General features: G+C 38.9%; 5 protein-coding genes across 6 annotated transcripts in view; 4 read left to right on the top strand and 1 right to left on the bottom strand.

Moving 5' to 3' along the window:
• The first annotated feature begins 4 nt into the window (after nt 1-4).
• LOC136260041 (protocadherin Fat 4-like) lies at nt 5-6,319 on the top strand. The gene is made up of 5 exons (XM_066053636.1): nt 5-233; nt 689-5,229; nt 5,279-5,385; nt 5,444-5,845; nt 5,900-6,319. The coding sequence occupies exons 1-5, from the start codon at nt 149-151 to the stop codon at nt 6,177-6,179; spliced, it is 5,415 nt and encodes a 1,804-aa protein (XP_065909708.1). The 5' UTR covers nt 5-148; the 3' UTR covers nt 6,180-6,319.
• On the bottom strand, nt 6,181-8,741 carry LOC136260046 (engulfment and cell motility protein 1-like). Its single transcript, XM_066053646.1, has one exon. It carries the CDS (start codon nt 8,547-8,549, stop codon nt 6,363-6,365), a length of 2,187 nt encoding a protein of 728 aa, XP_065909718.1. The 5' UTR covers nt 8,550-8,741; the 3' UTR covers nt 6,181-6,362.
• The window catches only part of LOC136260043 (early endosome antigen 1-like), a 19,156-nt gene continuing 5,781 nt past the window's right edge, over nt 8,407-21,781 (top strand). The window contains exons 1-19 of one of the 2 annotated variants that reach the window (XM_066053642.1): nt 8,407-8,860; nt 8,935-8,994; nt 9,059-9,151; nt 11,124-11,192; nt 11,240-11,302; nt 11,866-11,952; nt 12,026-12,080; nt 12,158-12,264; nt 12,319-12,405; nt 12,560-12,618; nt 12,665-12,805; nt 12,859-12,927; nt 12,972-13,034; nt 20,938-21,006; nt 21,057-21,119; nt 21,168-21,236; nt 21,290-21,352; nt 21,401-21,469; nt 21,519-21,587. In XM_066053642.1, the coding sequence (XP_065909714.1) occupies nt 8,810-8,860; nt 8,935-8,994; nt 9,059-9,151; nt 11,124-11,192; nt 11,240-11,302; nt 11,866-11,952; nt 12,026-12,080; nt 12,158-12,264; nt 12,319-12,405; nt 12,560-12,618; nt 12,665-12,805; nt 12,859-12,927; nt 12,972-13,034; nt 20,938-21,006; nt 21,057-21,119; nt 21,168-21,236; nt 21,290-21,352; nt 21,401-21,469; nt 21,519-21,587 (1,406 nt within the window). In that variant the 5' untranslated portion in view covers nt 8,407-8,809. The remainder of the gene's footprint in view (nt 8,861-8,934; nt 8,995-9,058; nt 9,152-11,123; nt 11,193-11,239; nt 11,303-11,865; nt 11,953-12,025; nt 12,081-12,157; nt 12,265-12,318; nt 12,406-12,559; nt 12,619-12,664; nt 12,806-12,858; nt 12,928-12,971; nt 13,035-20,937; nt 21,007-21,056; nt 21,120-21,167; nt 21,237-21,289; nt 21,353-21,400; nt 21,470-21,518; nt 21,588-21,781) is intronic. The other variant, XM_066053643.1, reaches the window with a different exon arrangement.
• LOC136260048 (protein Skeletor, isoforms B/C-like) lies at nt 14,022-15,782 on the top strand. Its single transcript, XM_066053649.1, has one exon. The coding sequence runs from the start codon at nt 14,077-14,079 to the stop codon at nt 15,682-15,684; it is 1,608 nt and encodes a 535-aa protein (XP_065909721.1). The 5' UTR covers nt 14,022-14,076; the 3' UTR covers nt 15,685-15,782.
• Nucleotides 19,114-20,861, top strand: LOC136260049 (protein Skeletor, isoforms B/C-like). Its single transcript, XM_066053650.1, has one exon. The coding sequence runs from the start codon at nt 19,160-19,162 to the stop codon at nt 20,762-20,764; it is 1,605 nt and encodes a 534-aa protein (XP_065909722.1). The 5' UTR covers nt 19,114-19,159; the 3' UTR covers nt 20,765-20,861.

Genomic DNA, 21,781 nt, shown 5'->3' with positions numbered 1-21,781 from the left:
GCGTTTATCAAGCGCCTATTAATAAATTTTGTAACAGGCTGTAACTCTTGGCGAGTCGGGCAGGCTATTGGCTAACCATATCGGAAACACTAAGGTCAATCAAATACTGACTGGTTTTTTTACAAATGCAAGGTGTCTGCTGATCGTTATGATCGTCCTCCGATCCAAACTTGACAATGTCCCGACTTGTGGACTGCTATTAGCGACATTGCTATCTTTATGTTCGTGTCCAGGTTAGTAGCTGTCACTATATATAATTTGCTGCAAATGATGTACGCGTATTGTGTGCTATTCTTCTGCGCAGTTAAGGCTGCCACACCTCCTTGCTTGTGTAATATTATTATGGCTTCTTTTTATAATAGTCCTGATGTTCGTTTGTTTGGTGAATGACGCCCTGTTAGCTGTGTCACATTGTTTTATGGTTTGCTTTTTTTTAGTGATAGACTCTTTAAAAAGGGTGATGTGGATGTTGTGTGGTGAATATACTAACAGTTTTGTGTAAGTTTTGGTTGTGGTTTTTCCTACAAACAACATAATTATACCCCCAAAGGCTATAAAGCACACCTGTTATCCCTTGTGACTGTTATTACAAGTGTGGGTGTGCCTAGTGTATTTTAGGATGCATATTGGCCACAGTTATGTCAATTATTTGTGCATGTCATAAACAACTTTAATGATTTTCCTCTAGTTGTTCGAGGATCTCAGGTTCCCGTGTTTCAGATGATTTCATACACGCGTAGTGTAAGGGAAAGTGAACATGTAGGAACCACTGTGCTTACAGTTACTGCTAATCCTGCTAGTGCAATGACTCATTGTCCAGCCTTTACTGCAATAACTTATTCCATCCTCCCTTCTACATTTACCCAGTTCAGAATTGAGTCAAATGGTGACATTGTGATCGCAGAGCAACTGGATTATGAGACACAGCATTCGTATACTTTCTCTGCAAGAGCTTATGATGGTTGTGGGGAAGGAACTACATCAGTCAATATAACCATCATAAATGTAGATGATTCCGCACCTGCCTGTACTTTCAATGTTTACTATTTTGGTATTTCTGAAAGTCTTCTACCATTTAATACCACATATAGCTTACACTGTACAGACCCAGATAGTTTAGGGTCTTCAATTGTATATTCTATTTCCAGTGGCAATGCTGCAGAATTATTTAATATATCTGGTGGCTATTTGTCCACTTTAAGACAGTTAGATTATGAATCTGAATCACAACATGTTTTAACTATTAATGTGTTTAAAACTTCATACCCGTCAGCCATTACAGAGGTGATGATAATTGTAACTGTATTACCATCCAACGAGTTTCCACCTGTGTTCCCTTCAGAACTACAATTGGTATACAACATTAGTGAATCTTCACCAATTGGTACTAGCATTGCTGATATTACTGCTGTTGATGAAGATGATGGATATGATGGAAATGTATTTTACTCATTTCTGACACCTGAAGGTCATTTTACCATTGATCCTATTCATGGAAACTTGATGTTGCTTCGTAGCTTGGACAGAGAAGTACAAGACATGTACACCATAGCCATCATTGCTAGAGACAATCCTCCAGACAATGACACGCAACGTTCCAGCAATATAACTGTTATCGTGAATGTGCTGGATGCCAATGATAATGTCCCTATCTTTTCACGTGATCTGTACATGGTCAGTGTTATAGAGACCACGGATGACATTGTTCTTATGCCACTCCAATGCAGTGATGCTGACCTGGGTACAAATGCTGATGTTACATACCAAATAATCAGTGGCGATGGTCTGAATCAGTTTAATATTGACCCATTATCAGGAAATTTATCTGTTGATGAGCGTTTGGACTACGAGTCTCAACAGTTCTATCATTTGAAGGTTGTGTGCTTTGATAATGGCTCTCCTAGTCGCTCATCTGTTGCAAGTGTTGTGATTGAGGTTCTTAGTGATAATGAATTTGCTCCAATACTTGATATCAGCTCCGATGGCTTATTTGTAATCACAGAAGACAGTCAGGTAGGACAAATTATCGCAACAATACCTGCTACAGATAGAGATATTGGTCCAGCAGGATTATTAATGTATAGTTTGGATCGAGCTAATAGTACTGCAGCCTTGAGGTGTCCACCGGAATTGTTCCAAATTAATCCTTCATCTGGATCTTTGTATCTTTTATCTAACTTAGACAAGGAAGCTGAATTGCCATTTATTCCTCCAATCGGGTACACATACGAGTGTAGGTTGATTGTCAGTAATTTACAACCTGGTCGAAAAACTGTTCGTTTACTGAGACTTCGGGTGGACAATGTCAATGATATTGCACCTATATGTGAGCCAGCATTGATTGTTGTTGAGATGTTTGAAGACTTGGCAGTTGGCAGTGAAGTTGGTGTGTTTGCTTGCCATGATGGTGATAGTCCAGTATTAGTGTATGACATTAATGACCCAGACTCCTCAATGCCTTTTAATGTTACACACAACTCAACTCATGGGATTGTACAACTGTCAGCGCAACTAGATTATGAGACACAAACACACTATAACATTGGAATTGTTGTCTCAGATGAGGGATTACCTATTCTATCCACGACAGTAGAAGTGTATGTGAATGTTAAAAATATCAATGAACACCCACCAACATTTCCAACACCGAGTGACTCTGTTAGTGTACCAGAAGATGCTGCAGTAGGAACTGTATTGTATACATTTTCCACTAGTGATGGAGACAATTCGAATGATAGTCCTTGTTTCACTATTATAGGAAGTGACTCTAATGGTTGGATTGGGTTGGATAAATTAACTGGAGTTCTTTATTTGGCTAGTTCCCTTGATAGAGAGGTGATGGATTTCTTCAACGTAACAGTACAAGTTGATGACCTTGATAGTGTCAATCCATTAACTAGTTTGATGCAGCTCAATGTATCTGTTTCTGATATTAATGACCAAGAGCCTATATTTTCATCAGCCATCTCTTTTACCAGTTTGGATGAAACTTCAATGGTTGGATCAGTGTTTAATGTTCCTCTTTGCACAGATCATGACAGTGGAGTTAACTCAGCTCTTTCTTGTCAAGTGTCAACTGCTTGTTCATATTCTATTAGCGATGACTCATGTATTCCTATGCAGCCAGTTGTTTCACTTCCTTTCTCGTTTAATTTTAGCATAGGAGAAGCTTCCATTACATCATCACTTGATTATGAAACAGTTGTGTTCTATGAGATGGAGGCTATCTGTAGAGACCAGGGAACCCCAGGGCTATCATCTACTGCAGTATTGTTCGTTGAAATTCTCCCTGTTAATGAATTTCGCCCAGAATTTGATTCTCTGTTGTACAATGTTAGCATCGCCGAAAATGTATCAATAGGTGAACCTGTTTTGAGATTGACAGCATCAGATACAGATGGTGGCTTGGATGGTGAAGTATTATACAGTCTCACTGAAGAGTTTAACCACTTTGCTATAGATCCTCACAGTGGTTGGTTGATTGTCACTCATCATCTTGATAGGGAGCAAGAAACAAATTATAATTTGCGTGTTGTGGCTACTGATGGTTCTTTGTCAGCTCATGCAAGTGTTGAGGTTATTGTTACAGATGTAAATGACAATGTTCCATATTGTCCACAAGCAGTTCACAGTGTAAGGATACCGGAACTAACACCAACTGGCTGTACTGTAGCTCAAATAAACTGCACTGATGCCGACCAAGAGGATAGCTTACAATATACGATTCTATCAGGGAACACTAGAGATGTATTCTCAGTGTTTAGTAATGGAAGTATTGTCTTGTCTACATCTCTACTCATGGGGGAGGCCAATTCATATCATTTGATAGTGACAGTGACAGATTCCTCTCCACTTACCCATTCTGTCATAGTTGAGTGTTTTATATACATTTCTAGACCAAATCAGCCACCTGCATTTAATTCCTCAAGTAGTTTGAATGTATCTGTACCTTTATCTACCATGTCAGGCTCTTTTTTACAAGCTGTGAGTGCTTTTGACAAGGAGGGTGATAAAATATTTTATTCATTGAATCCATCTTCGTCTTTCATAGCAATTGACAAATATACTGGTGGGCTGTTTTTGGTTAGGAGTCTGTCAAGGAATCATGTTGGCCTGCACAGATTTATAGTAACAGTCTCAGACTTGGAGCTAAATTCAAATGTAGACTTAACAGTATATGTAGTTGATGACATTGAATACACCTTAATGTTTGAGCAATCTCTATATTTTGTGTCAGTTGCAGAAGACGAGGATGTGAACACTCACTTATTATCTTTACAATGTATCAACCAATATAGTGAACGTGTTGAGAATACACATTATCGTATTCTTATAGCAAGTCAAAGAGATCTTTTCCATATTGAGGAACTAACTGGGAATGTCTCACTCCATGGATCACTTGATTTTGAATCTGCCAACTATCATAATATTACTGTAACATGTAGTGATGCGATGGATTTGTCAACTGCCAGTGTTATAGTCACTGTACTGCCAGTGAATGAGCACACTCCTCTGTTTGACCCCAACACTGTTGAAGTCATTGTTACAGAGGATAGCCCTATTGGTCAAAGTATAACACAAGTAGTTGCCATAGATCAAGATCATGACAGTCGTTTAATGTACAGTTTGGATGAAGATTTTGGCTTGTTCCATTTAGATCCTTTTACTGGCATCTTGTATTTGCAACATACTCTTGATTATGAATTCCAGTCATTTTATAATTTGCCACTGATTGTCAGAGATGAAGCTCCAATGGTACACTCTTCCACTGGAAACATAATCATCAATGTTGTTGATTCTAATGATAACAATCCTGTGTGTAGCCCCTCATATGTCACAAAAGTTATTTCCAATGACATTGATGTTGGAGACACTGTGGTTAGGTTGAACTGTTCTGATATTGACACTGGGGTCAATTCTCAGCTGATGTTCTCAATTGTGCACAATAACACTGACTTGTTCTCTGTTCATCACACCACTGGGGATATCACTGTTGCTCGTCAGTTGGTTGCTTCAATATCTTCTTGTTTCTTGACAATTTTAGTGTCTGACAAAGGAACTCCTTCACTGTCAAATTCTGTGTTTGTTGAACTAAATATTGTAGAGCAAGTAGTTCGGCCAGGAAATATGCCTACCACCCCCAGTCCTACTAGCGAGATTGTATCTTTAGATGTTGAGAGATATAGTAACTCAATAAATGTCACAATTGCAAATATGACACTGGATTTGGTAAGCATATGGCTTATTGGTGTTCTATAATTATGATTTGTATTCATAGTGGGAGAACGATGCAGAGAGTAAATTTCTAGTGGTGACTGCTAAAGCTGTTACTTACTTTTGTGCTATCCATTCCTTGACTTGTTCATTGGAGCCCTCCTGTACAAGGTAATGTTAATCCCTTGTATGCCTGTATTGGATACTGTTGTTGTTGTTGTTGTTGTAGCATTGACAACGTGCCTCGTAGCAGGAGTAATCATGACTCTGTTAATGAATTTAGCAACACAAGTGTTGTTGTGCATTCTAAGAATGAAAGTGCTAGCAATCATACTTTAACAGTCCAGCTTTCTGTTGATCTGCCAGAAGGAGCAAGTAGACCAGAAGGTGCAGTGACAACACATGTCCTACCACAGCCTGCACTTGAACAAGTGTTTAGCGAAGATGGCGACTTGATTATAGGATATACTGCATCTCAGCAGCCAGAAGAAAGTAGTGCTGCTACATCGACATCTGAGCCACTATGGTTGCCAATTGTGCTCGGGAGTGTTGGATCCTTTGTTTTAGTCATAGTTGTTAGTGGTGTACTGTGTGTTGGAGTAATGGTGTACAAGAAGAAGCAGAAAAAACAGTAAGTTGAAAACCTTTTGAGTTACTTGTTGTTTATGGGCTGTTTGATCTGTAGATTAAAGGTAACTCCTGAATTCAGACGAAATGAGACAATAACTACACTAGGATCGACCAGGATTGTTAGTCCAAGAGAACAATTTCAGTTCAGTGATACAGACACTGATTTAGCTTCTATGGAGAATCACGGACGGCAAAGCTCAGAACTTGTCGAACTAGAGTCATACCAGTCGGACAGCTTGAGTGAAACTCATGAGGAATGGCCATGGATTCCACAACCTTCCTTACGTCCACTGGTTGCACCCAAGAAACCTGTAGTTGTCTGGACCAACAGATAGCTACAATCTCTTCTTTTTTGTATTTTTGAGTTGAAAATTCAATTTTCATTTTTTATATTATACAATAAAATAATCAAACAATACAAAAATGTGTGTTGTATGCTACAACAAAATCAAGCTAATAACAAATTTTAAATAAATGTTTAATTGCTAAAAGAACGACCCTACAATGCTAACGTATTGTTAGTCTAGTTTGTAGGCGAAGTCATAGTTGGGAGGATTAGGTGGTATCGGAGGAGGTTGGTCAGGGATCGTGATGTTCTCCACATCCAATAGTCGCAACTTAAGATCCATATGAAGGAGAGTGTCCAATTCCTCTGTAGCAGCCTTGCTAATTAATTTGTCCTTGCACAACACTGATAGTCCGTCAGTCCAAATAGCAAAAATGCTTTCATTGGGTGTAACAAAATCTAAGTGCTGTTCACCTTCAAAGTATACTGAGAATCCCAGCTCAGGTTGAACTTGGCCTTTAGTGCCTTTGGTCCTGGGGTCTTTCACGTGGGGACAGTCCCTACCAATTTCTAGCCTGATATCAGAAACTGGAATCTTGTTGTCAAGAGCATCTAAAGTTGGCCTAGCATTCTCCTCACAGTCACCAAAATGAAGGACCTTGTGGTTAGGAGAAAGACGACAGTAAAAATAAGCTCTCTTGGACTTCTTTAGTGCAGAAATTTTAGGGAATAAAGCTCCCTCAACCAATTGCTTCAGTCGCTGTTGCTTAACTAGTCCCTCAATCTCGGGTCTTAGTTTATCACGCAGTTCAGTAACTGGTTTGGAGTTCCAAACTGAATCATCAAGCAACTGTGTCTTCTCTTCTGATTCAGAAATGATCTTTTTGTATGACAGTTCAAACAACTTTGCTTTGAAGACATCAAAGGAAGAAAGTGTACTGCCCTGCTGAACAATGGTAACTATCTGCTTTTGTACCACCACCATGACCTTCTCATAATCTGGCTCTGTTGCACGCATCTCCCTCCATGTCTTGAAGAGTAGCTGAATTGTAGCACAAAAAATTTCCTCCAAAGGATTATCACTCCACAAGAGCATAGGCAAAAAATTGTAAGCAAGATCAGATGGGGGTTCACCTATCTTGAAAATGGAACAAAGGATTTTGGTGAGACTGATGCTAGCTCGAGCAAAAGGACACTGATTATCTGATGGTGAAAACAGAAGATGGGTGAATGCGTCATGCTTGGTTTTAGCAAAATGAATCATACAGAAAAGAGCAAGAACACCAGGTGGAACCTCGTTGAAATCTAGTCTAGGATCTGTATTGAAAAATCCGAGCTGCTTCCAGTGTTGTTCTGCAGCAGAAGGGCTGCGAGGTCTGTCATCAATATAGTCATCTGGAAATGCACGCTTTGGTAACATCTTGATAGCTTGCTCATGAGCAGGATTTGCTCGATCAAACTGTTGGCGCATTGTTGGTTCAACCAGGTTTAAGGAATGTGTCTGGTATGCATACAACTCATGTGCTATTTCTCTGGGGACAGACTTATTGATGTACTTGCCATATACATGTTGCTGAATCAATTTCCCATACCTTTTCTCTTGCAACTGCTTAAAAAAAGACTGCTTGTCCTTGGCTTTCAACAACATTGTGTTTATAAGGGCAAGAGCATATTGTTGTACCTCCTGGGATGGGCTCTGCATGAAACGAATTATATCATCAAGTTGTATCCCTTGCATTACTGATTCACTGAGGTCAGAGCTACTCAACAGAATGGACTCTAAGATGGAGAGGCACTTAGCCACAATGGGACTACGGACAACTTCAAGTGGACGGCTCTTCTCAATCATCAAGATCAGTTTGTTGACAAAGTTCTGTGTCAGTGTACTCCATGACACCAGAGCATGTTCCATCAGCTCTTGAAAAGCGCCAAGCATGCTAGCCATTTGTGAAGCATCCTGTTCAGTCACGTGATTCTCTGTCTGAATCATCGCCACTAGGGCATCCATTCCATTGAGGTTGATAAACTTCATGGCAAAAGTCTGATCCTTTGACAGACGGTATATTTCTACCATAGCATTGTGACGGATTCTGGGGTCACCAGCTTGCCTCATAGCATGGAAATGCTCCTGTGCTGCGATGTCTGGAGACAGGGCTACACGTAGAATATCACCATCCTTCAAATCGTGTCGGTTTTCCTCCGAGATGTAGCCAAACTTTCCAGGTTGGCCCGGAGGCGGATCTGCATATTTGAAAGCATATCTCTCCGGGTTGTCAATGCTCCAGCGACCGCAAACATCCCTCATGATAGCCGGAAGTTCTAGTTTGATCTCAAAATCGTAAAGAAGTGGATACTTGGTTGGAAGTGGTGGCTCAGACTGAATAGCCAGTTTCACTCTATCAGCTCCTCTTGTAGACATGGCGGGTTTTTTCTTTCAAGTACACCTCAAAAATAAAGTCAATCAGTCTAGTTCTGTTGTACGAGGTTTAGTAGTCCCCGATGGCTCTTATCAGTAACGCCATTTGTCAGTTTACCGTATACGGAAATAGCTCGTGTAATTACTTTTATTTCTGTATTTCCCGGGCAGCATTTATTTATTCTAAATAACGACCACTTTGCTAGGGGGCGTGACGGTCTAGGTAGTTTCTACCGATCCAGTCGAGTCAGCCAAGTGTTATAATGTTCAGACGAAAGAAGGTAAAAGAAGGATCGCCTCCATCGGCGTACCAAGTAATTACGATGCCTTTAGTTGTTGTGTAATGCGTTATTTAGAATAACTATTTTCAAATTGTCCTTTTTACTAGCCCGTGGAAACACTCCAGAAAGTAACAAACTCCAATGACACAGCAAAGAGTTCTCAACAGGTAAGTTTATGAATTGAATGTGAGGCTTAGTTGCTATGATGGTATTTTACCTAATCAATCTAAGGGCTTCATATGTCCTCAATGTATGGCATCATTGACTTCAATAGAAGATCTTCATCGCCATTGGGAAGAGGTGCACAATAATGATACAGCTACGGTATGCTTGTGTGTTTGTGTGTGTGTGGCCACGCACACTGATAGACCAATATTTTTCATTTAGTTGCACAGAACTCGAAATAGCTATGTTGCTTGTTACCTCTTTTGTTAGATTTATTGCAAATACAAACTTATATACAACCTACTACTACTTGTTTCAGCTGTCTCAGTTCACTACGCGTGTGTCTGATGTACATTTCTGGTGACCACAGTTGCTATCCAATTTCAAGAACAATTCTTGTTGCTGTCTTTAACTGTATCACTTCTCATGGCTTGTTGCACTTTTCTCCAGAGCATTAGAGATGTTGCAGCTACTCAGCCAAGAAGTAGATGCCACATGCCACAAATAACATGCATTATAATAGCTAACTGTCTTGTAGTATCATTAGGCCAGGCAAACTTGATTAATTGTTTCTCATCCCCACCCGTATCCCTTTTTACCCCACCGCAACCTCTAATTTCATTATTGCTGTTATCAAACACGTGCACACGTATTTTGATGCTAAGGAGGCTGGCTATCATTTTATAGCACAGCAAATGTCACTTGCACCTCAGAAACAGTGGTAAAACGTAAGTAATAGTTCTTAAAAGGCTTTAGCTAACCTTTATAGTAACAGACAGCTTGATTTTGAGTATTTTATTTAATAATAAATGACCCGCATGGAAATCTGAATTTTTGTGTGGATGAGAACAAGTAATCAAGTTTGCCTGGCCTTAGTAGACTATATACAACAACATTAAATTTTATATACCAGCAGGCAACTTGATATGCAATGCTTTTCATCACAAAGTAATATATGTATCACGTTATCCTCAACTCTGAGTTAAGTAATTATTTAAGGCTTAAGCCATTACAATATAAAGGAAAGATTTTCGGGTATTATAGCAGCAGTCACAAGTAATGTTAGTTGAAAAGCTGAAAATCTACTCTATTAAATTGTGCTTTCTTATGTCATTGCAATATCACAATAACTGATAACTTTGGCTTGCATACAAAAAAATCTTATGCATGTTATGTAGGTGAATGTCATAATGTGAGTTAAAACAAAAATCATTAAGTTTAAATATGAAAGGATGTTGGTTTTACTAAGTAGTGAGAAACCATTTTATACTATGAATTCTTGGCTTGTTAGCAACTAATGACATGGATTGTAAGAGATGTTTCAGAGGGATTATAGCCCCACACCTCCAATGTCTATTCATGTAGCACTTGCTGATATATTAATACCTGTTAGTATGTAATAAGAGGTTTATTGTGTCTCTTTCCTTGTGTACAGTGTAGGGTTGGGTGATATTTCAATAAATTGCCAATTTTGCCATAATTATATTTAGCCTTCACGCTATTATTATCACATAGGCAATATTTATTGATAATTATTGTGCTTATCATCTAATTTGTGTCTATTCTGGGCCTTTTATTTGATTACAGTTTGTGTATACTATTGCTAACCATGTCAGTAGACTTTGTTTGTAAAGTAATTCTCAAGCACTCATGTTGACATTACAGACTGTGTAATTGAGTTTCAATTTTATATTGCAATATTTGTATTAAAAGCTCATGCAATAATCACAAATCAAATAGCAGCCAACCCTAGTACAGTGGTCAGTGGAATCCCTCAAAAACGACACCCTGAAAAATGGACACCTTGGTAATCACACTTGTCGCTAGTCCCATTTATAGTACATACATACATACATTTACATCACTGAAATCAGCACACCTCTATGGTTCAAAGGCGTAGCCAATCCTCCTATTAATACACTGCCAATCAAAAGTGCAGTGAGCATGTATCCATGAAAATTTTTTTTATAAGAATCCTTAGAGCCATTAATTAGTAACACTATTGAACTTTTACTATATTTGCACAATGATTATTTTTGGTCAGACATGCATTCCATGCTGTAGTAAAAGTTCATGACGAACATAATATGTATGAATGCCTTACTTTAGCTCCTTGTGTATTTTCATATAGTCTGGTGCCCAGTCGAGCCCTCCCATAGCTGCTCCCAGTGTCACACCATATCAGCCACAGCCTGCGAAGGTTAGTGTGTGGTTATGTAGTTGTTACCATGGTGAATTGGTGTACAGGAAGGAGTTGATAAGGTTGCTTACTATCAGGGACAAGTACAGGAACTCACAAAATTGTTAAACGTTAGTGCCTCTGTGTGTGTGTGTGTGCACACGCATTAAATACAGTGGAACCGAATGCCAGTTATCCAAACTATTAAGTTAACCTGAATGCTAAACATGATTGTTCTATTAGAGTAGTGAGATTATAACTCAAAAATTCATCTTTGTTTACAAACATGTCAACTTCAGAGTATAAAGTCTGAACACCAGGATTTCGAATAACTTATATCTCTGTATGTATGTTTGCCTGGATATACTGTACTAGTGCTGAAACATTTATTCGAATGTTTTACTAACAAGACTTTTTTTATTCATTTCGGTAACTTACTGTTCAAGTATTCTTTAGTACTATAGTAAGCTGCGATCAGATAGATGAAGCCAACTTAGAAGCTTGTGATTGTGAACAAAGTAAAGAATAGTCGAATAATTGGTCATTTTGTTACAACTATTTGGATAGTAGAAATTGCTGTTTTGTTTCAGCACTATATTGTACACATTATCACTGCAATATTGCTGTATAACTACGACCTAATTCTGCATAAAGAGAACATGCATGGCAGGTATAATGCAATATATCCATATAGGAACAACGTTCATATAGCGCATCACTGAGATTTGAACTAGAGAGTATAGAGACCAACCATAAAGGGTCTGGAATGGAAACTAGAGAGGTTAGTTGGATGTAGCCTTACAGTGTTGTGTATTGTACATGTTGAAATTCAAAAGTTCATAATTTAAATTTAGGAGTTGAGAGCTGTGACACAAATGTTTCAACAGTCAGAAGAGACGAGAAGTACAAGTAAATGAATTTATATTGTTTTTTGTGCATATACCACCTTTTTATGTGATGTCATATTTGAGATTCAACTTTCCTAGTGGCGGTTGAAATCACACGCTTGCAAACTGAATTGTCTTCTGCTAAGAGTGAGAAAGACACCATTTCAAAATCTCATGATAAGCTACAACAGAAAGCTGGCCAACAAGTACAATTTTGTGTGACTGTCATTAAATGTACACTATATTGTTACAATTTCTAGGCACAAGAGATCGCAAGCCTTCAGTCTAAACTAGATGAGTCTTCAGGGAAAATTCATAGTTTACAAGGACAGGTTATTAAGATACAGGTTAGTGTGTGTGTGCGTGCGTGCGTGCGTGTGTGCGTGCGTGCGTGCGTGCGTGCGTGCGTGCGTGCGTGCGTGCGTGCGTGCGTGCGTGCGTGCGTGCGTGCGTGCGTGCGTGAGTGTGTGTGTACAAATTCATATGCATAATAAATATTAGAATGAGCTAAAAGAGCAAGAACTTAGAAATGAAAGATTCTCAGTACAACTTCAGCAAAGGTTACTTGGCTATTTTGTGTGGATGTCCTTCATATGTTTTGAGTAGGCCTGAAGCCGATGATGTTAAAGCTTTACAGCAAGAACTATCATCATTACATATTGTAATGGAAAAATCGACATCTGAATATACCAAACAAATCGATGATTTGTCCAAAGCTAAAAGTTTGAGTGATGATGAAAAAACAAGGTCTAAGTTTGTTGTCCTTGATTTGTTCTACTGGCTTGTGTATTTGTGTGTAGGCTCAATCAGCAACTAGAGAGCTTAAGGGAAGAAATGAAGAAACTCCCCACAATGCAGGACCTGATGAAGTTGGTAAATGGAGTGTCCCCTGTGTAATCATGTGATAATTTAGGAAAGATGAGAAGGTCCGGTCTTTAGAGGAAGAAGTCAAGCAAGCAAACTCACAATTAAAAAGGTAATATCACTACTTGGTAGGTACAAGATAATTTGCTTACTCCTAATTTTTTTTGCAAAGGCACAATGGTAATTAGTGCAACTACATGATTGTAGCCAGAGTGCTCTTACATTTCATGATGTTAATTTTTAGTCTGTGATTTCTATCATCCCTGTAACGGTAAACCTTATCCCCAAGGCTCCTTTAGCAGTAGCTGGTATGAAAACTACCTGCTTATGTACTTTGCACTGATCCTCTTTATACGATCATGGATGCTTATGTGGGTTTGTGCTTGCCTTATTAAGAATTGTGCAACAGACTGTTAATGAATATAGTAAGCTTCTTCAGTGCATTTTCTGCACCAGCAAGTTCAACTGTATGCAGGATTTTGCAGCATTCTTGCAATCCAGAATTTTAGTGCATGCATATATTCATCACAGCTATAAACAGTCTATTAAGCACACCTATTTTGTATATTTTGATGTCCTGGATAGCCACAATTATCCAAAACAGTCACAGTGTTAGCAATACTTGAAAAATAGACTGTTTTCTCGATTCAAGTGCGTATGTACTTGAAATTTAAAGTTGCAAGAATCCCGTATGACAGAGACAAGGTGTACATGCCCATAATTTAGGCCACATTTTTAAACTACACAGTTATGGTATAAATAGTCGAAGTCACCACTGTCAGCTATTTACAAGCTCTCACTAAGACTCTGCTGATTTGTGTAGTATGTTTGTGTAGTACGAGGAGTCTAGGATGCAGATGATGTAAAGAGAATATGCGGAATTCTATATCACAAAAAAGTATGATTTTTGCAATGACTTCAGTTTTCCTGGGAGGTAACAGCATGGCTGAATTCAGATTCCAATTTTGTGTTTTGCATTATTTTTTGCATCGCCGCACCCTTTGTCATCTATGGTGTTGTAATCGTTTATTTGTACAAGCTGCATCCGGACAATGCCTCGCCCTTATATGTGCGGTTAAAGTATATACGCATGCGCGTGTTACGCAATTCATTGTGTAAAAACTGCTGAGACGGATTGTCTTGTTTAGTCCTGAATGAGCATAGTTGGGATGCGCTTTGTTGCCCTACTTGCAGTTGTGTTTGCTCTCTCGGAGGGGCGAGAGTTTCTGGGAAGGCTAACTGAACGTCAACATGAAGTCCGCGGGAACGTCTACGCGATCTCTTGCAGCGAGTTGGTGATCGAAAACTTCTACTACGATGGATTTGGCCCTGCGGTATATGCGTTTGTTGGAAAGAATCCCTCGAATGGCCCTGATCGTAATTCTGGAGGTGTAGATGCTACAGTGACGTTTGGGAGCCAAACGTTCGTACGGTTTCCTCGTAGTAGGCACACCAATACAGTGATACAAATAAAGCTCCCAGATTCATACAATATCAACGAAGCAAACTGGTTATCCATTTGGTGTAGATCATTCAGTGCGAATTTCGGCCACATAACTTTTGGGAACATCAGACAGCAAACCCAGAAGATTTGTGCGCGCAAGCCAGTGCATTGTCAGAATCTCAGAGATGGCTATGATGTGTGCTGGAGCATCAATAACACCACAGGAACGCCAGCAAGTGCTGAGATAACACTGTGTTCTAACAACCGCCTTGATAACTATTTTATGGGATTTGGAATTAGTAAATCTCCAACTGTTACATCCATGTTTAATGCTGATCCTACCCTGTGCTGGAGAGATGGCGATGGAAAATGGACGGTCCAAGATTATTACATTTCAGCTTATGCTCAGTGTGGTGCATCACAAGGAACGGTGTTGGGAGTTTGTATGGACACGAGATACAATGGTGGAGTTGATAATCTTGCCATGACTAGTGGAGGAGAACTAGATGGAGTTTTTTGGTGTACTTATACAAGACCCCTGCAGAGCTCAAACCCTGATCATGATAACAATATCACTTTAACTGGTCCACAAGCAGTGGTATGGGCTATGGGACCTGTTAACCAAGGAGTGATTCTTCGACACCCAGTAGGGTTTCGTGCCATTCCCAATGTTTTAGTTGATTTTGGTGATGGCACAGGTGCAGACGAGTGTGATAAATTATCAACCCAGGAATGTTGCAAAGATCGCTATCGTATTACTGGGCCTCCACCACTACCAACCACCCCACCACCCCCCTGTAAGCCGTGTAGAAACAGAAGAAACAAAGTTGGAAGACGTCGTCGATTTGTGTTTACCATTGGTTCATCTGAGGGAAGGTGTGGCTATGAAGCACTTGCAAATTCAACTGGTGGCTGGGGCATTGCGTGGTATGTAGACGGATGTCTTATTCCACACTTAAGGGTAAGGCGAGGAAGGAAATACACCTTCTGTGTTCAAGGCGGTAACAACTCTGCTGACCCTTCAAACTATCATCCACTATACATCACCAGCAGTCCAGTAGGGGGATATTTTCAGAATCGGAATATGAACGAGACTGTGTATGCTGGAATAGATGAAAATGACAATGCTTTGTTTACTGGTCCCCTTGTTTATCATGATGATGATGACGTCAAGAGATGTTGTACACGTAAGAAGACAGTATGTCCTGATGGGGCAACAATGTATACCTGGAGACCAACAAGAGACACTCCAGATTTGGTGTACTATCAATGTGCTACACACTTCTTTTTGGGATGGAAAATATCTGTGAGAAATTGATAGTCCTTGTATATAGAAACATTTGAATTAGAGACTTGTGTAGAATCATTGTGATTATTGTACTTGTGAGAATTTATGTCTTATGGAGTTCTACAGTACATTCCAATACATTTACGTGTCATTTTGACAATATAATGGCATGCATCTATATTATATATACAAATGGTGCTACATTGTGCACTAGTTCTCACACAATCAGTGTAACTATGTTGTAGTGCATGAACAGTGCTGCATGCATAGTATAATGGCATCATCTATGTGCATGTGAAAAGTGCTTGAGTACTACTGTATGTGTGTCATCTGTTTGTGTTATGATCTTTTATGTCTTCAGGCATGCAGTACCGCTGAAACGCAATGTCATCTTGCGAGAGTGCGAGTAATTAAAAACACTCACAAATTAAAGGGCGTGGCACCCATTTTGCTCACAAATATTCATCCCAAACAAAACAGGATGAATACTCGCAAGCAAAACAGTGCCTTTATTTGCTCGCACTCTCAGCAGTATGTATCAGTCTTTCTGATTAAGTGAAAATGTTGCATCAGTGTCAAACCACCTATATGATCACATGTAAATTGTAATTCTTGTACTATACACTGTATCAACTTTATGAAGTTTATTGTAACAATTATTTTTGTGGTAGTTTATAAATATCAATTTCCATAGCATATACATAAGTAATTAAGCTGGCCATGTACCAAACATGCAGCCCACTAAATTTTCTGTATGAAAGTTCGTGCAAGATTTTACAATAGCATTATAACAACATTGTCTCAATTGGCCTGCATGCAAGAAGTATGTAATCAGCAATTTTCTGACATCTAATATAAGTATATTTTCAGTGAGGAAACCAATTAATAGCAAACAGAAATCATTGCTTATTAAAATAGGACATTTTCTAATAATAATTTCTGCGCTCCAGCATAGATAATTAACGGCTCTAGTCTCAATGCGCTACCAAGTATAAGCATATATCGTTAATATATATATATATATATTTTAATAATTGACTGTGTAGTCCCAATTTCCTGTTTCTTGTGTTGCTTTAAAAACTTGCAATATGCATGCCCACATACAAAAGTACATGTGCTCACTAAAAATGTGGTTCATGACCTCACTAATGATCTCACCTTGTGTACCATCCCTGAACTATAATAATATTGCATGAGCATTATTAGCTATTAAACTAATAAGATAAATAAAAAATTTCAAGTGGGGAATAGGGATCGCTAAAAAAAAGCCACCAAACAAGAAAGGATCGCTGGGGTGGTAATGTAAACCACAAATTTTTTTCGACTTAACTAATGTAGCTAAAATGTTGCCGTGACAGAGTCAATGTTTTGCACATAATTAGCGAGCTGGAGATCACTTGATAAAATATAATTATGTTGGCAGTGACGATCAACTGTTCATGAAATGATTTTGTTTGGCCTGACAGCAGTCCAGTCATCAAAGGATGCAAAGATCTACAAACCACACGCTACCTGCTTGCCATGCTGTCACTTTTATTCAGTAAGAATTATAAATGATTGGAATGGACTCCCACATGATTCAGTTAATGTTAATTCAACCAATTTGTTTAAGACACACCTAGATAGATTTTATTATGATTACCAGTATGATATTGTATAGTTATTTTTTGAAGTAGTTTGATTGTTTAGATCAGGTTATTACAGGCTTTGCCTTCTTACCTGTACCCCCAATAATAATAATAATAATAAGCTTAACATCAGTTGTTATCAAAACTATGGAACGTATTATACATTCTGAGCTAACTGTGGTATTAGAGTCTCATAATTTAATTAGCACTCACCAATTTGGCTTCCGTAAGAATCACTCAGCTACTCACCTCTTACTTGAGGCTGTACATGATTGGACCAAAGCATTGGAGGGCCGTGACAGTATTCACTGTTTATTCCTTGATTTTGCAAAGGCGTTTGACAGTGTGCCTCACCATCGGCTTTTGTTGAAACTGCAGTCCTTGGGTGTTTCTGGTGAATTACTTGACTGGACTAAATGTTTTCTAACTACAAAATCTCAGCGAGTTGTTGTAAATGGGCAGTTCTCTAAATGGCTTCCTGTAGCCTCTGGCGTTCCTCAGGGTTCCATTTTGGGCCCGCTTCTGTTCATTTTATATATTGATGATATTAGACATGTTGTTGAGGATTCGTCTATCAAATATTTTGCTGACGATCTCTCCCTTTATCTTCAGGTGTCATGTTATGAAGATTGTCTCAAGTTACAGAATGATCTAATACGTGTCCATGTTTGGTCTCTTAAGTGGCACCCTAAGCTAAACCCAAAAAAGTGTGAAGCTGTTAACATCAGCAATAAGCGCTCTCCTATCACTTTTGCCTACTCCATTGGATCCCATACAATCTCGTGGTCCCAGAAGGTGAAGTATCTTGGTGTTATTATTAACTCGAAACTTAAGTGGAATGATCATTGTCAATATGTTGTCAGTAAGGCTACCAAGTGTCTGAATCGTATACGTCGTGCTATGTTTGGTTGTACACAAGCTGCTAAAATTTGTGCCTACAAAGCTCTAGTTAGACCTCATTTAGAGTACGCTTGTGCCATATGGTCTCCATACGCGGCTCAAGATATTAGTTTACTGGAGTCTGTACAACATAGGGCTGCACGCTGGATCAAAAGTTTTTGGGATTCATCTACTAATAAATGGTCCAAATCTTCAATTATTTGTGTCAATGAACTGGGATGGCCCTCACTCAAAGCACATCGTGACTATATATCTATTTGGACTCTGTATTCCATCTTCCATAAGAGAACAGCCATTGATTTCTCTAAATATTTTCAATTTAACACACTATCTACTAGATCTCATTCCTTAACTTTAAACCTTGTGTATTCTACGATCAACGCATTTAGGCACTCATTCTTTGTGGCTGTGCTATTTCTATGGAACTTCTTACCTCCAACAATTTTGTCACAGCCAACTGCAGGCAGTTTTAAGCATAAGCTTAAACATTTTCTGTTTTGTAAATAGCTATATCATTTCTTATTTGTAATTTGTTTTGAGTGTATATGTATGTATGTTCTGTGTATGTATGTATGTATGTAGTCTCGCGCAGCCAGACCACTATTTCTTCCCACGGCGCTTATCGATTAGAGATTATAAGCGCCTGCTCGAAATAGCGAGCAGGCGCTTTTAATCTCTAATCGATAAGCGCCGTGGGAAGAAATAGTGGTCTGGCTGCGCGAGACTAGTATGTATGTATGCTCTGTATGTGTATATGTATGTATGTTCTGTGTTGGGGACCATCTAGTACAGGCTAACTAGCCTTTTGTGGAACCCTTCTTTGGAAAAATTGATAATAAATAAATAAAAATAATAAATCTATCAATTTTTGTTCAGCGGTTATTTGTACACATGCGCAAATGACGTAATCTATTCTTCCCCTTACGTAAAACCGCTAGAAAATATTATTCAGCCTGTTGTTGAGCGAGTTAGCTGTAATGCGCTTTGTTCTTGTGCTAGTTCTATTTGCACTCTCAGAGGGACGAGAGTTCCTGGGAGAACTTAGTAGACTCGCTCACGACGTCAGTGGAAAGGTCTACGCCATTTCCTGCAACCATTTAGTGATCGATAACTTCTACTACGATGGACTTGGCCCTGCGGTATTTGCTTATCTTGGCAACAATCCACAAACCGGTCCTGACGCTAGCTCAGTTGGTGTAGATGCTACGGTGATGCATGGAGATCGAACGTTTTTGCAGTTTGTTCGAGGGATTACCTATGACAATCAAACGATACACCTAAAATTACCGGACTCGTATGGTATCAATGAAATAAACTGGCTGTCAATTTGGTGTAAAAGCGTCACTGCAAATTTTGGACACATAACGTTTGGTAACATCAGGAAGCAAACCCAGAAGATTTGCGAGCGAAAAGTGTACTGTCAGAACCTCAGAGAAGGCTACGATGTGTGCTGGAGTGTCAACAGTACTGCAGCAAATGCTGAGATAACACTGTGTTCGAATAACCGTCCTGATAACTATTTTATGGGATTTGGAATTAGCAAATCTCCATCTGTTACATCCATGTTAAATGCTGACCCTACCCTGTGCTGGAGAGATGGCGATGGAAAATGGACAGTCCAAGATTACTACATTTCAGCTTATGCTCAGTGTGGTGCATCACAGGAAATGGTGTCGGGAGTGTGTATGGACACAAGATACAATGGTGGAGTTGATAATCTTGCCATGACTAGTGGAGGAGAACTAGATGGAGTTTTTTGGTGTACTTATACAAGACCCCTGCAGAGCCCAAACCCTGATCATGATAATAATATCATTTTAACTGATCCACAGGCGGTGGTATGGGCTATGGGACCTGTTAACCAAGGAATTATATTTCGACACCCAACAGGGTTTCATGCTGTTCCCCATGTTTTTGTTGATTTTGCGAACGGCACAGGTGCAGATGAGTGTGATAAAGCATTTACCCAGGATTGTTGTAGAGATCGTTATCGTGTTGATGGTACTCCACCAACAATGCCACCAACCACCCCACCACCTCCCTGTGAGCCATGTAGAAACAGAAGAAACAAAGTTGGAAAACGTCGTCGATTTGTATTTACCATTGGTGAAACTGGAGAACCGTGTGGCTATGAAGCACTCACTAATTTAACTTTTAGCTGGGGAATTGCTTGGTATGTAGATGGATGTCTTGTTCCACATCTTACAGTAAAACGAGGAAAGAGATACACCTTCTGTGTTCTAGGTGGTAATGACTCTGCTGATCCTTCAAACTATCATCCACTGTACATCACTGATAGTCCAGAAGGGGGATATTTTCAAAAACTATTTGCTGGGATGGGTATCAATGAGACGGTGTTTGCTGGAGTAGATGAAAATAACAATGCTTTGTTTACTGGTCCACTTGTTTATCACAATTATGATGACATCAAGAGATGTTGTACTCGTAGACGTAGAAAACCGAAGTGTCCTGATGGGGCAACAATGTATACCTGGAGACCAACAAGAAACACACCAAATTTAGTGTACTATCAATGTGGCACACACATCCATTTGGGCTGGAAAATAACTGTGACAGATTGACAATACAATAATATTTGAAATGCTGTGTAATATGTAGTAGACATTGCTTATGTATGTTGTTGTAAAGTATTCCAATACATTTGTTTGTTACATTGAAGTAGTTGTAAATAATAATCGCCTCGAATAGCATGAACAGAATTTGATACTAGTCGTATGTGTATTATTACATGTAGCAAAGACTCTCAATTAAAATTGACAGAGGAGAAATATTCAACTTATCCTACTCCAGATCAATACCAACAGTTAGTGTTACTATAACTGACTACCCATTACTATTGCTATTATAATATAGTTGTAAAAGTGAAAATGAAAGATTACAAGGTGAACTCTCTGAGCAAAAGAAACTATATGTTGAGTAAGTATTACTATGCTACTTGTAACATGCTACCATTATACAATGCAGACAAGGTAACACTGTTCAATCTCTCCAATCTGAGCTACGGTCAGCTCCAAAGCAAGAATATGTAAATCGGTAGGTTAAATGCCTGTTCTTTGCAACTAACAACAAGTAATGTTATCTATTAGGCTTGAGACAGAGTTGCAACAGCTTAAAGATGAAGCACAGAGAAGATCTGAAGAATTGCGGAGGTGATTTGTATTTTAAAGAGTAAAAAAAATGATGCCAACGTTTTATAGGAGTAGCAGTCAATGTCAACAGCTGGAAAGTGAATTACAGAGAGCTCCCAAAGCAGAAGAACTGGAAGAGTAAGCGAAAGCTCTTTGCTCTTTTCATTTTAAATGTCATCTTTACTAGCCGGGAAGCAAAAATCAGACAGTTGGAATTAGATATTGCTGCAGCACCAAAACCAGAAAGAATTGAGAAGTATGTAATCATCCTCACAGTAAATGTGTTTTGGTATAATTGAAACTAGACAGTGGTTGAATAGCAAATGTGTTAGATAGTAAAGTTTGGTGGATTTTTTTGGTAACAAATCCACAGTGTTTGTCCCCCTTAAGTTTTGAGCACTTCTATGTTTGTAGGTTACAGTTTCAAGTTTTAACATTATATATTAAACT

This window comes from Dysidea avara, chromosome 7 (genome assembly GCF_963678975.1).
Source record: "Dysidea avara chromosome 7, odDysAvar1.4, whole genome shotgun sequence".
Lineage (NCBI taxonomy): Eukaryota > Metazoa > Porifera > Demospongiae > Dictyoceratida > Dysideidae > Dysidea > Dysidea avara.
Note: the sequence above shows the minus strand (reverse complement) of the source record. Positions and strands in the feature narration are given on the sequence as shown.

What these genes read in the sequence shown, in the direction of transcription:
- LOC136260046 (XM_066053646.1), bottom strand. Translation starts at nt 8,549, where the DNA reads ATGTCTACAAGAGGAGCTGATAGAGTGAAACTGGCTATTCAGTCTGAG.
- LOC136260048 (XM_066053649.1), top strand. Translation starts at nt 14,077, where the DNA reads ATGAGCATAGTTGGGATGCGCTTTGTTGCCCTACTTGCAGTTGTGTTT.
- LOC136260041 (XM_066053636.1), top strand. Translation starts at nt 149, where the DNA reads ATGATCGTCCTCCGATCCAAACTTGACAATGTCCCGACTTGTGGACTG. An exon ending in CAAATATGACACTGGATTTG is followed by an intron (nt 5,230 to 5,278) that starts GTAAGCATATGG and finishes TTGTATTCATAG; the next exon opens with TGGGAGAACGATGCAGAGAG. An exon ending in AAGAAGAAGCAGAAAAAACA is followed by an intron (nt 5,846 to 5,899) that starts GTAAGTTGAAAA and finishes TTTGATCTGTAG; the next exon opens with ATTAAAGGTAACTCCTGAAT.
- LOC136260049 (XM_066053650.1), top strand. Translation starts at nt 19,160, where the DNA reads ATGCGCTTTGTTCTTGTGCTAGTTCTATTTGCACTCTCAGAGGGACGA.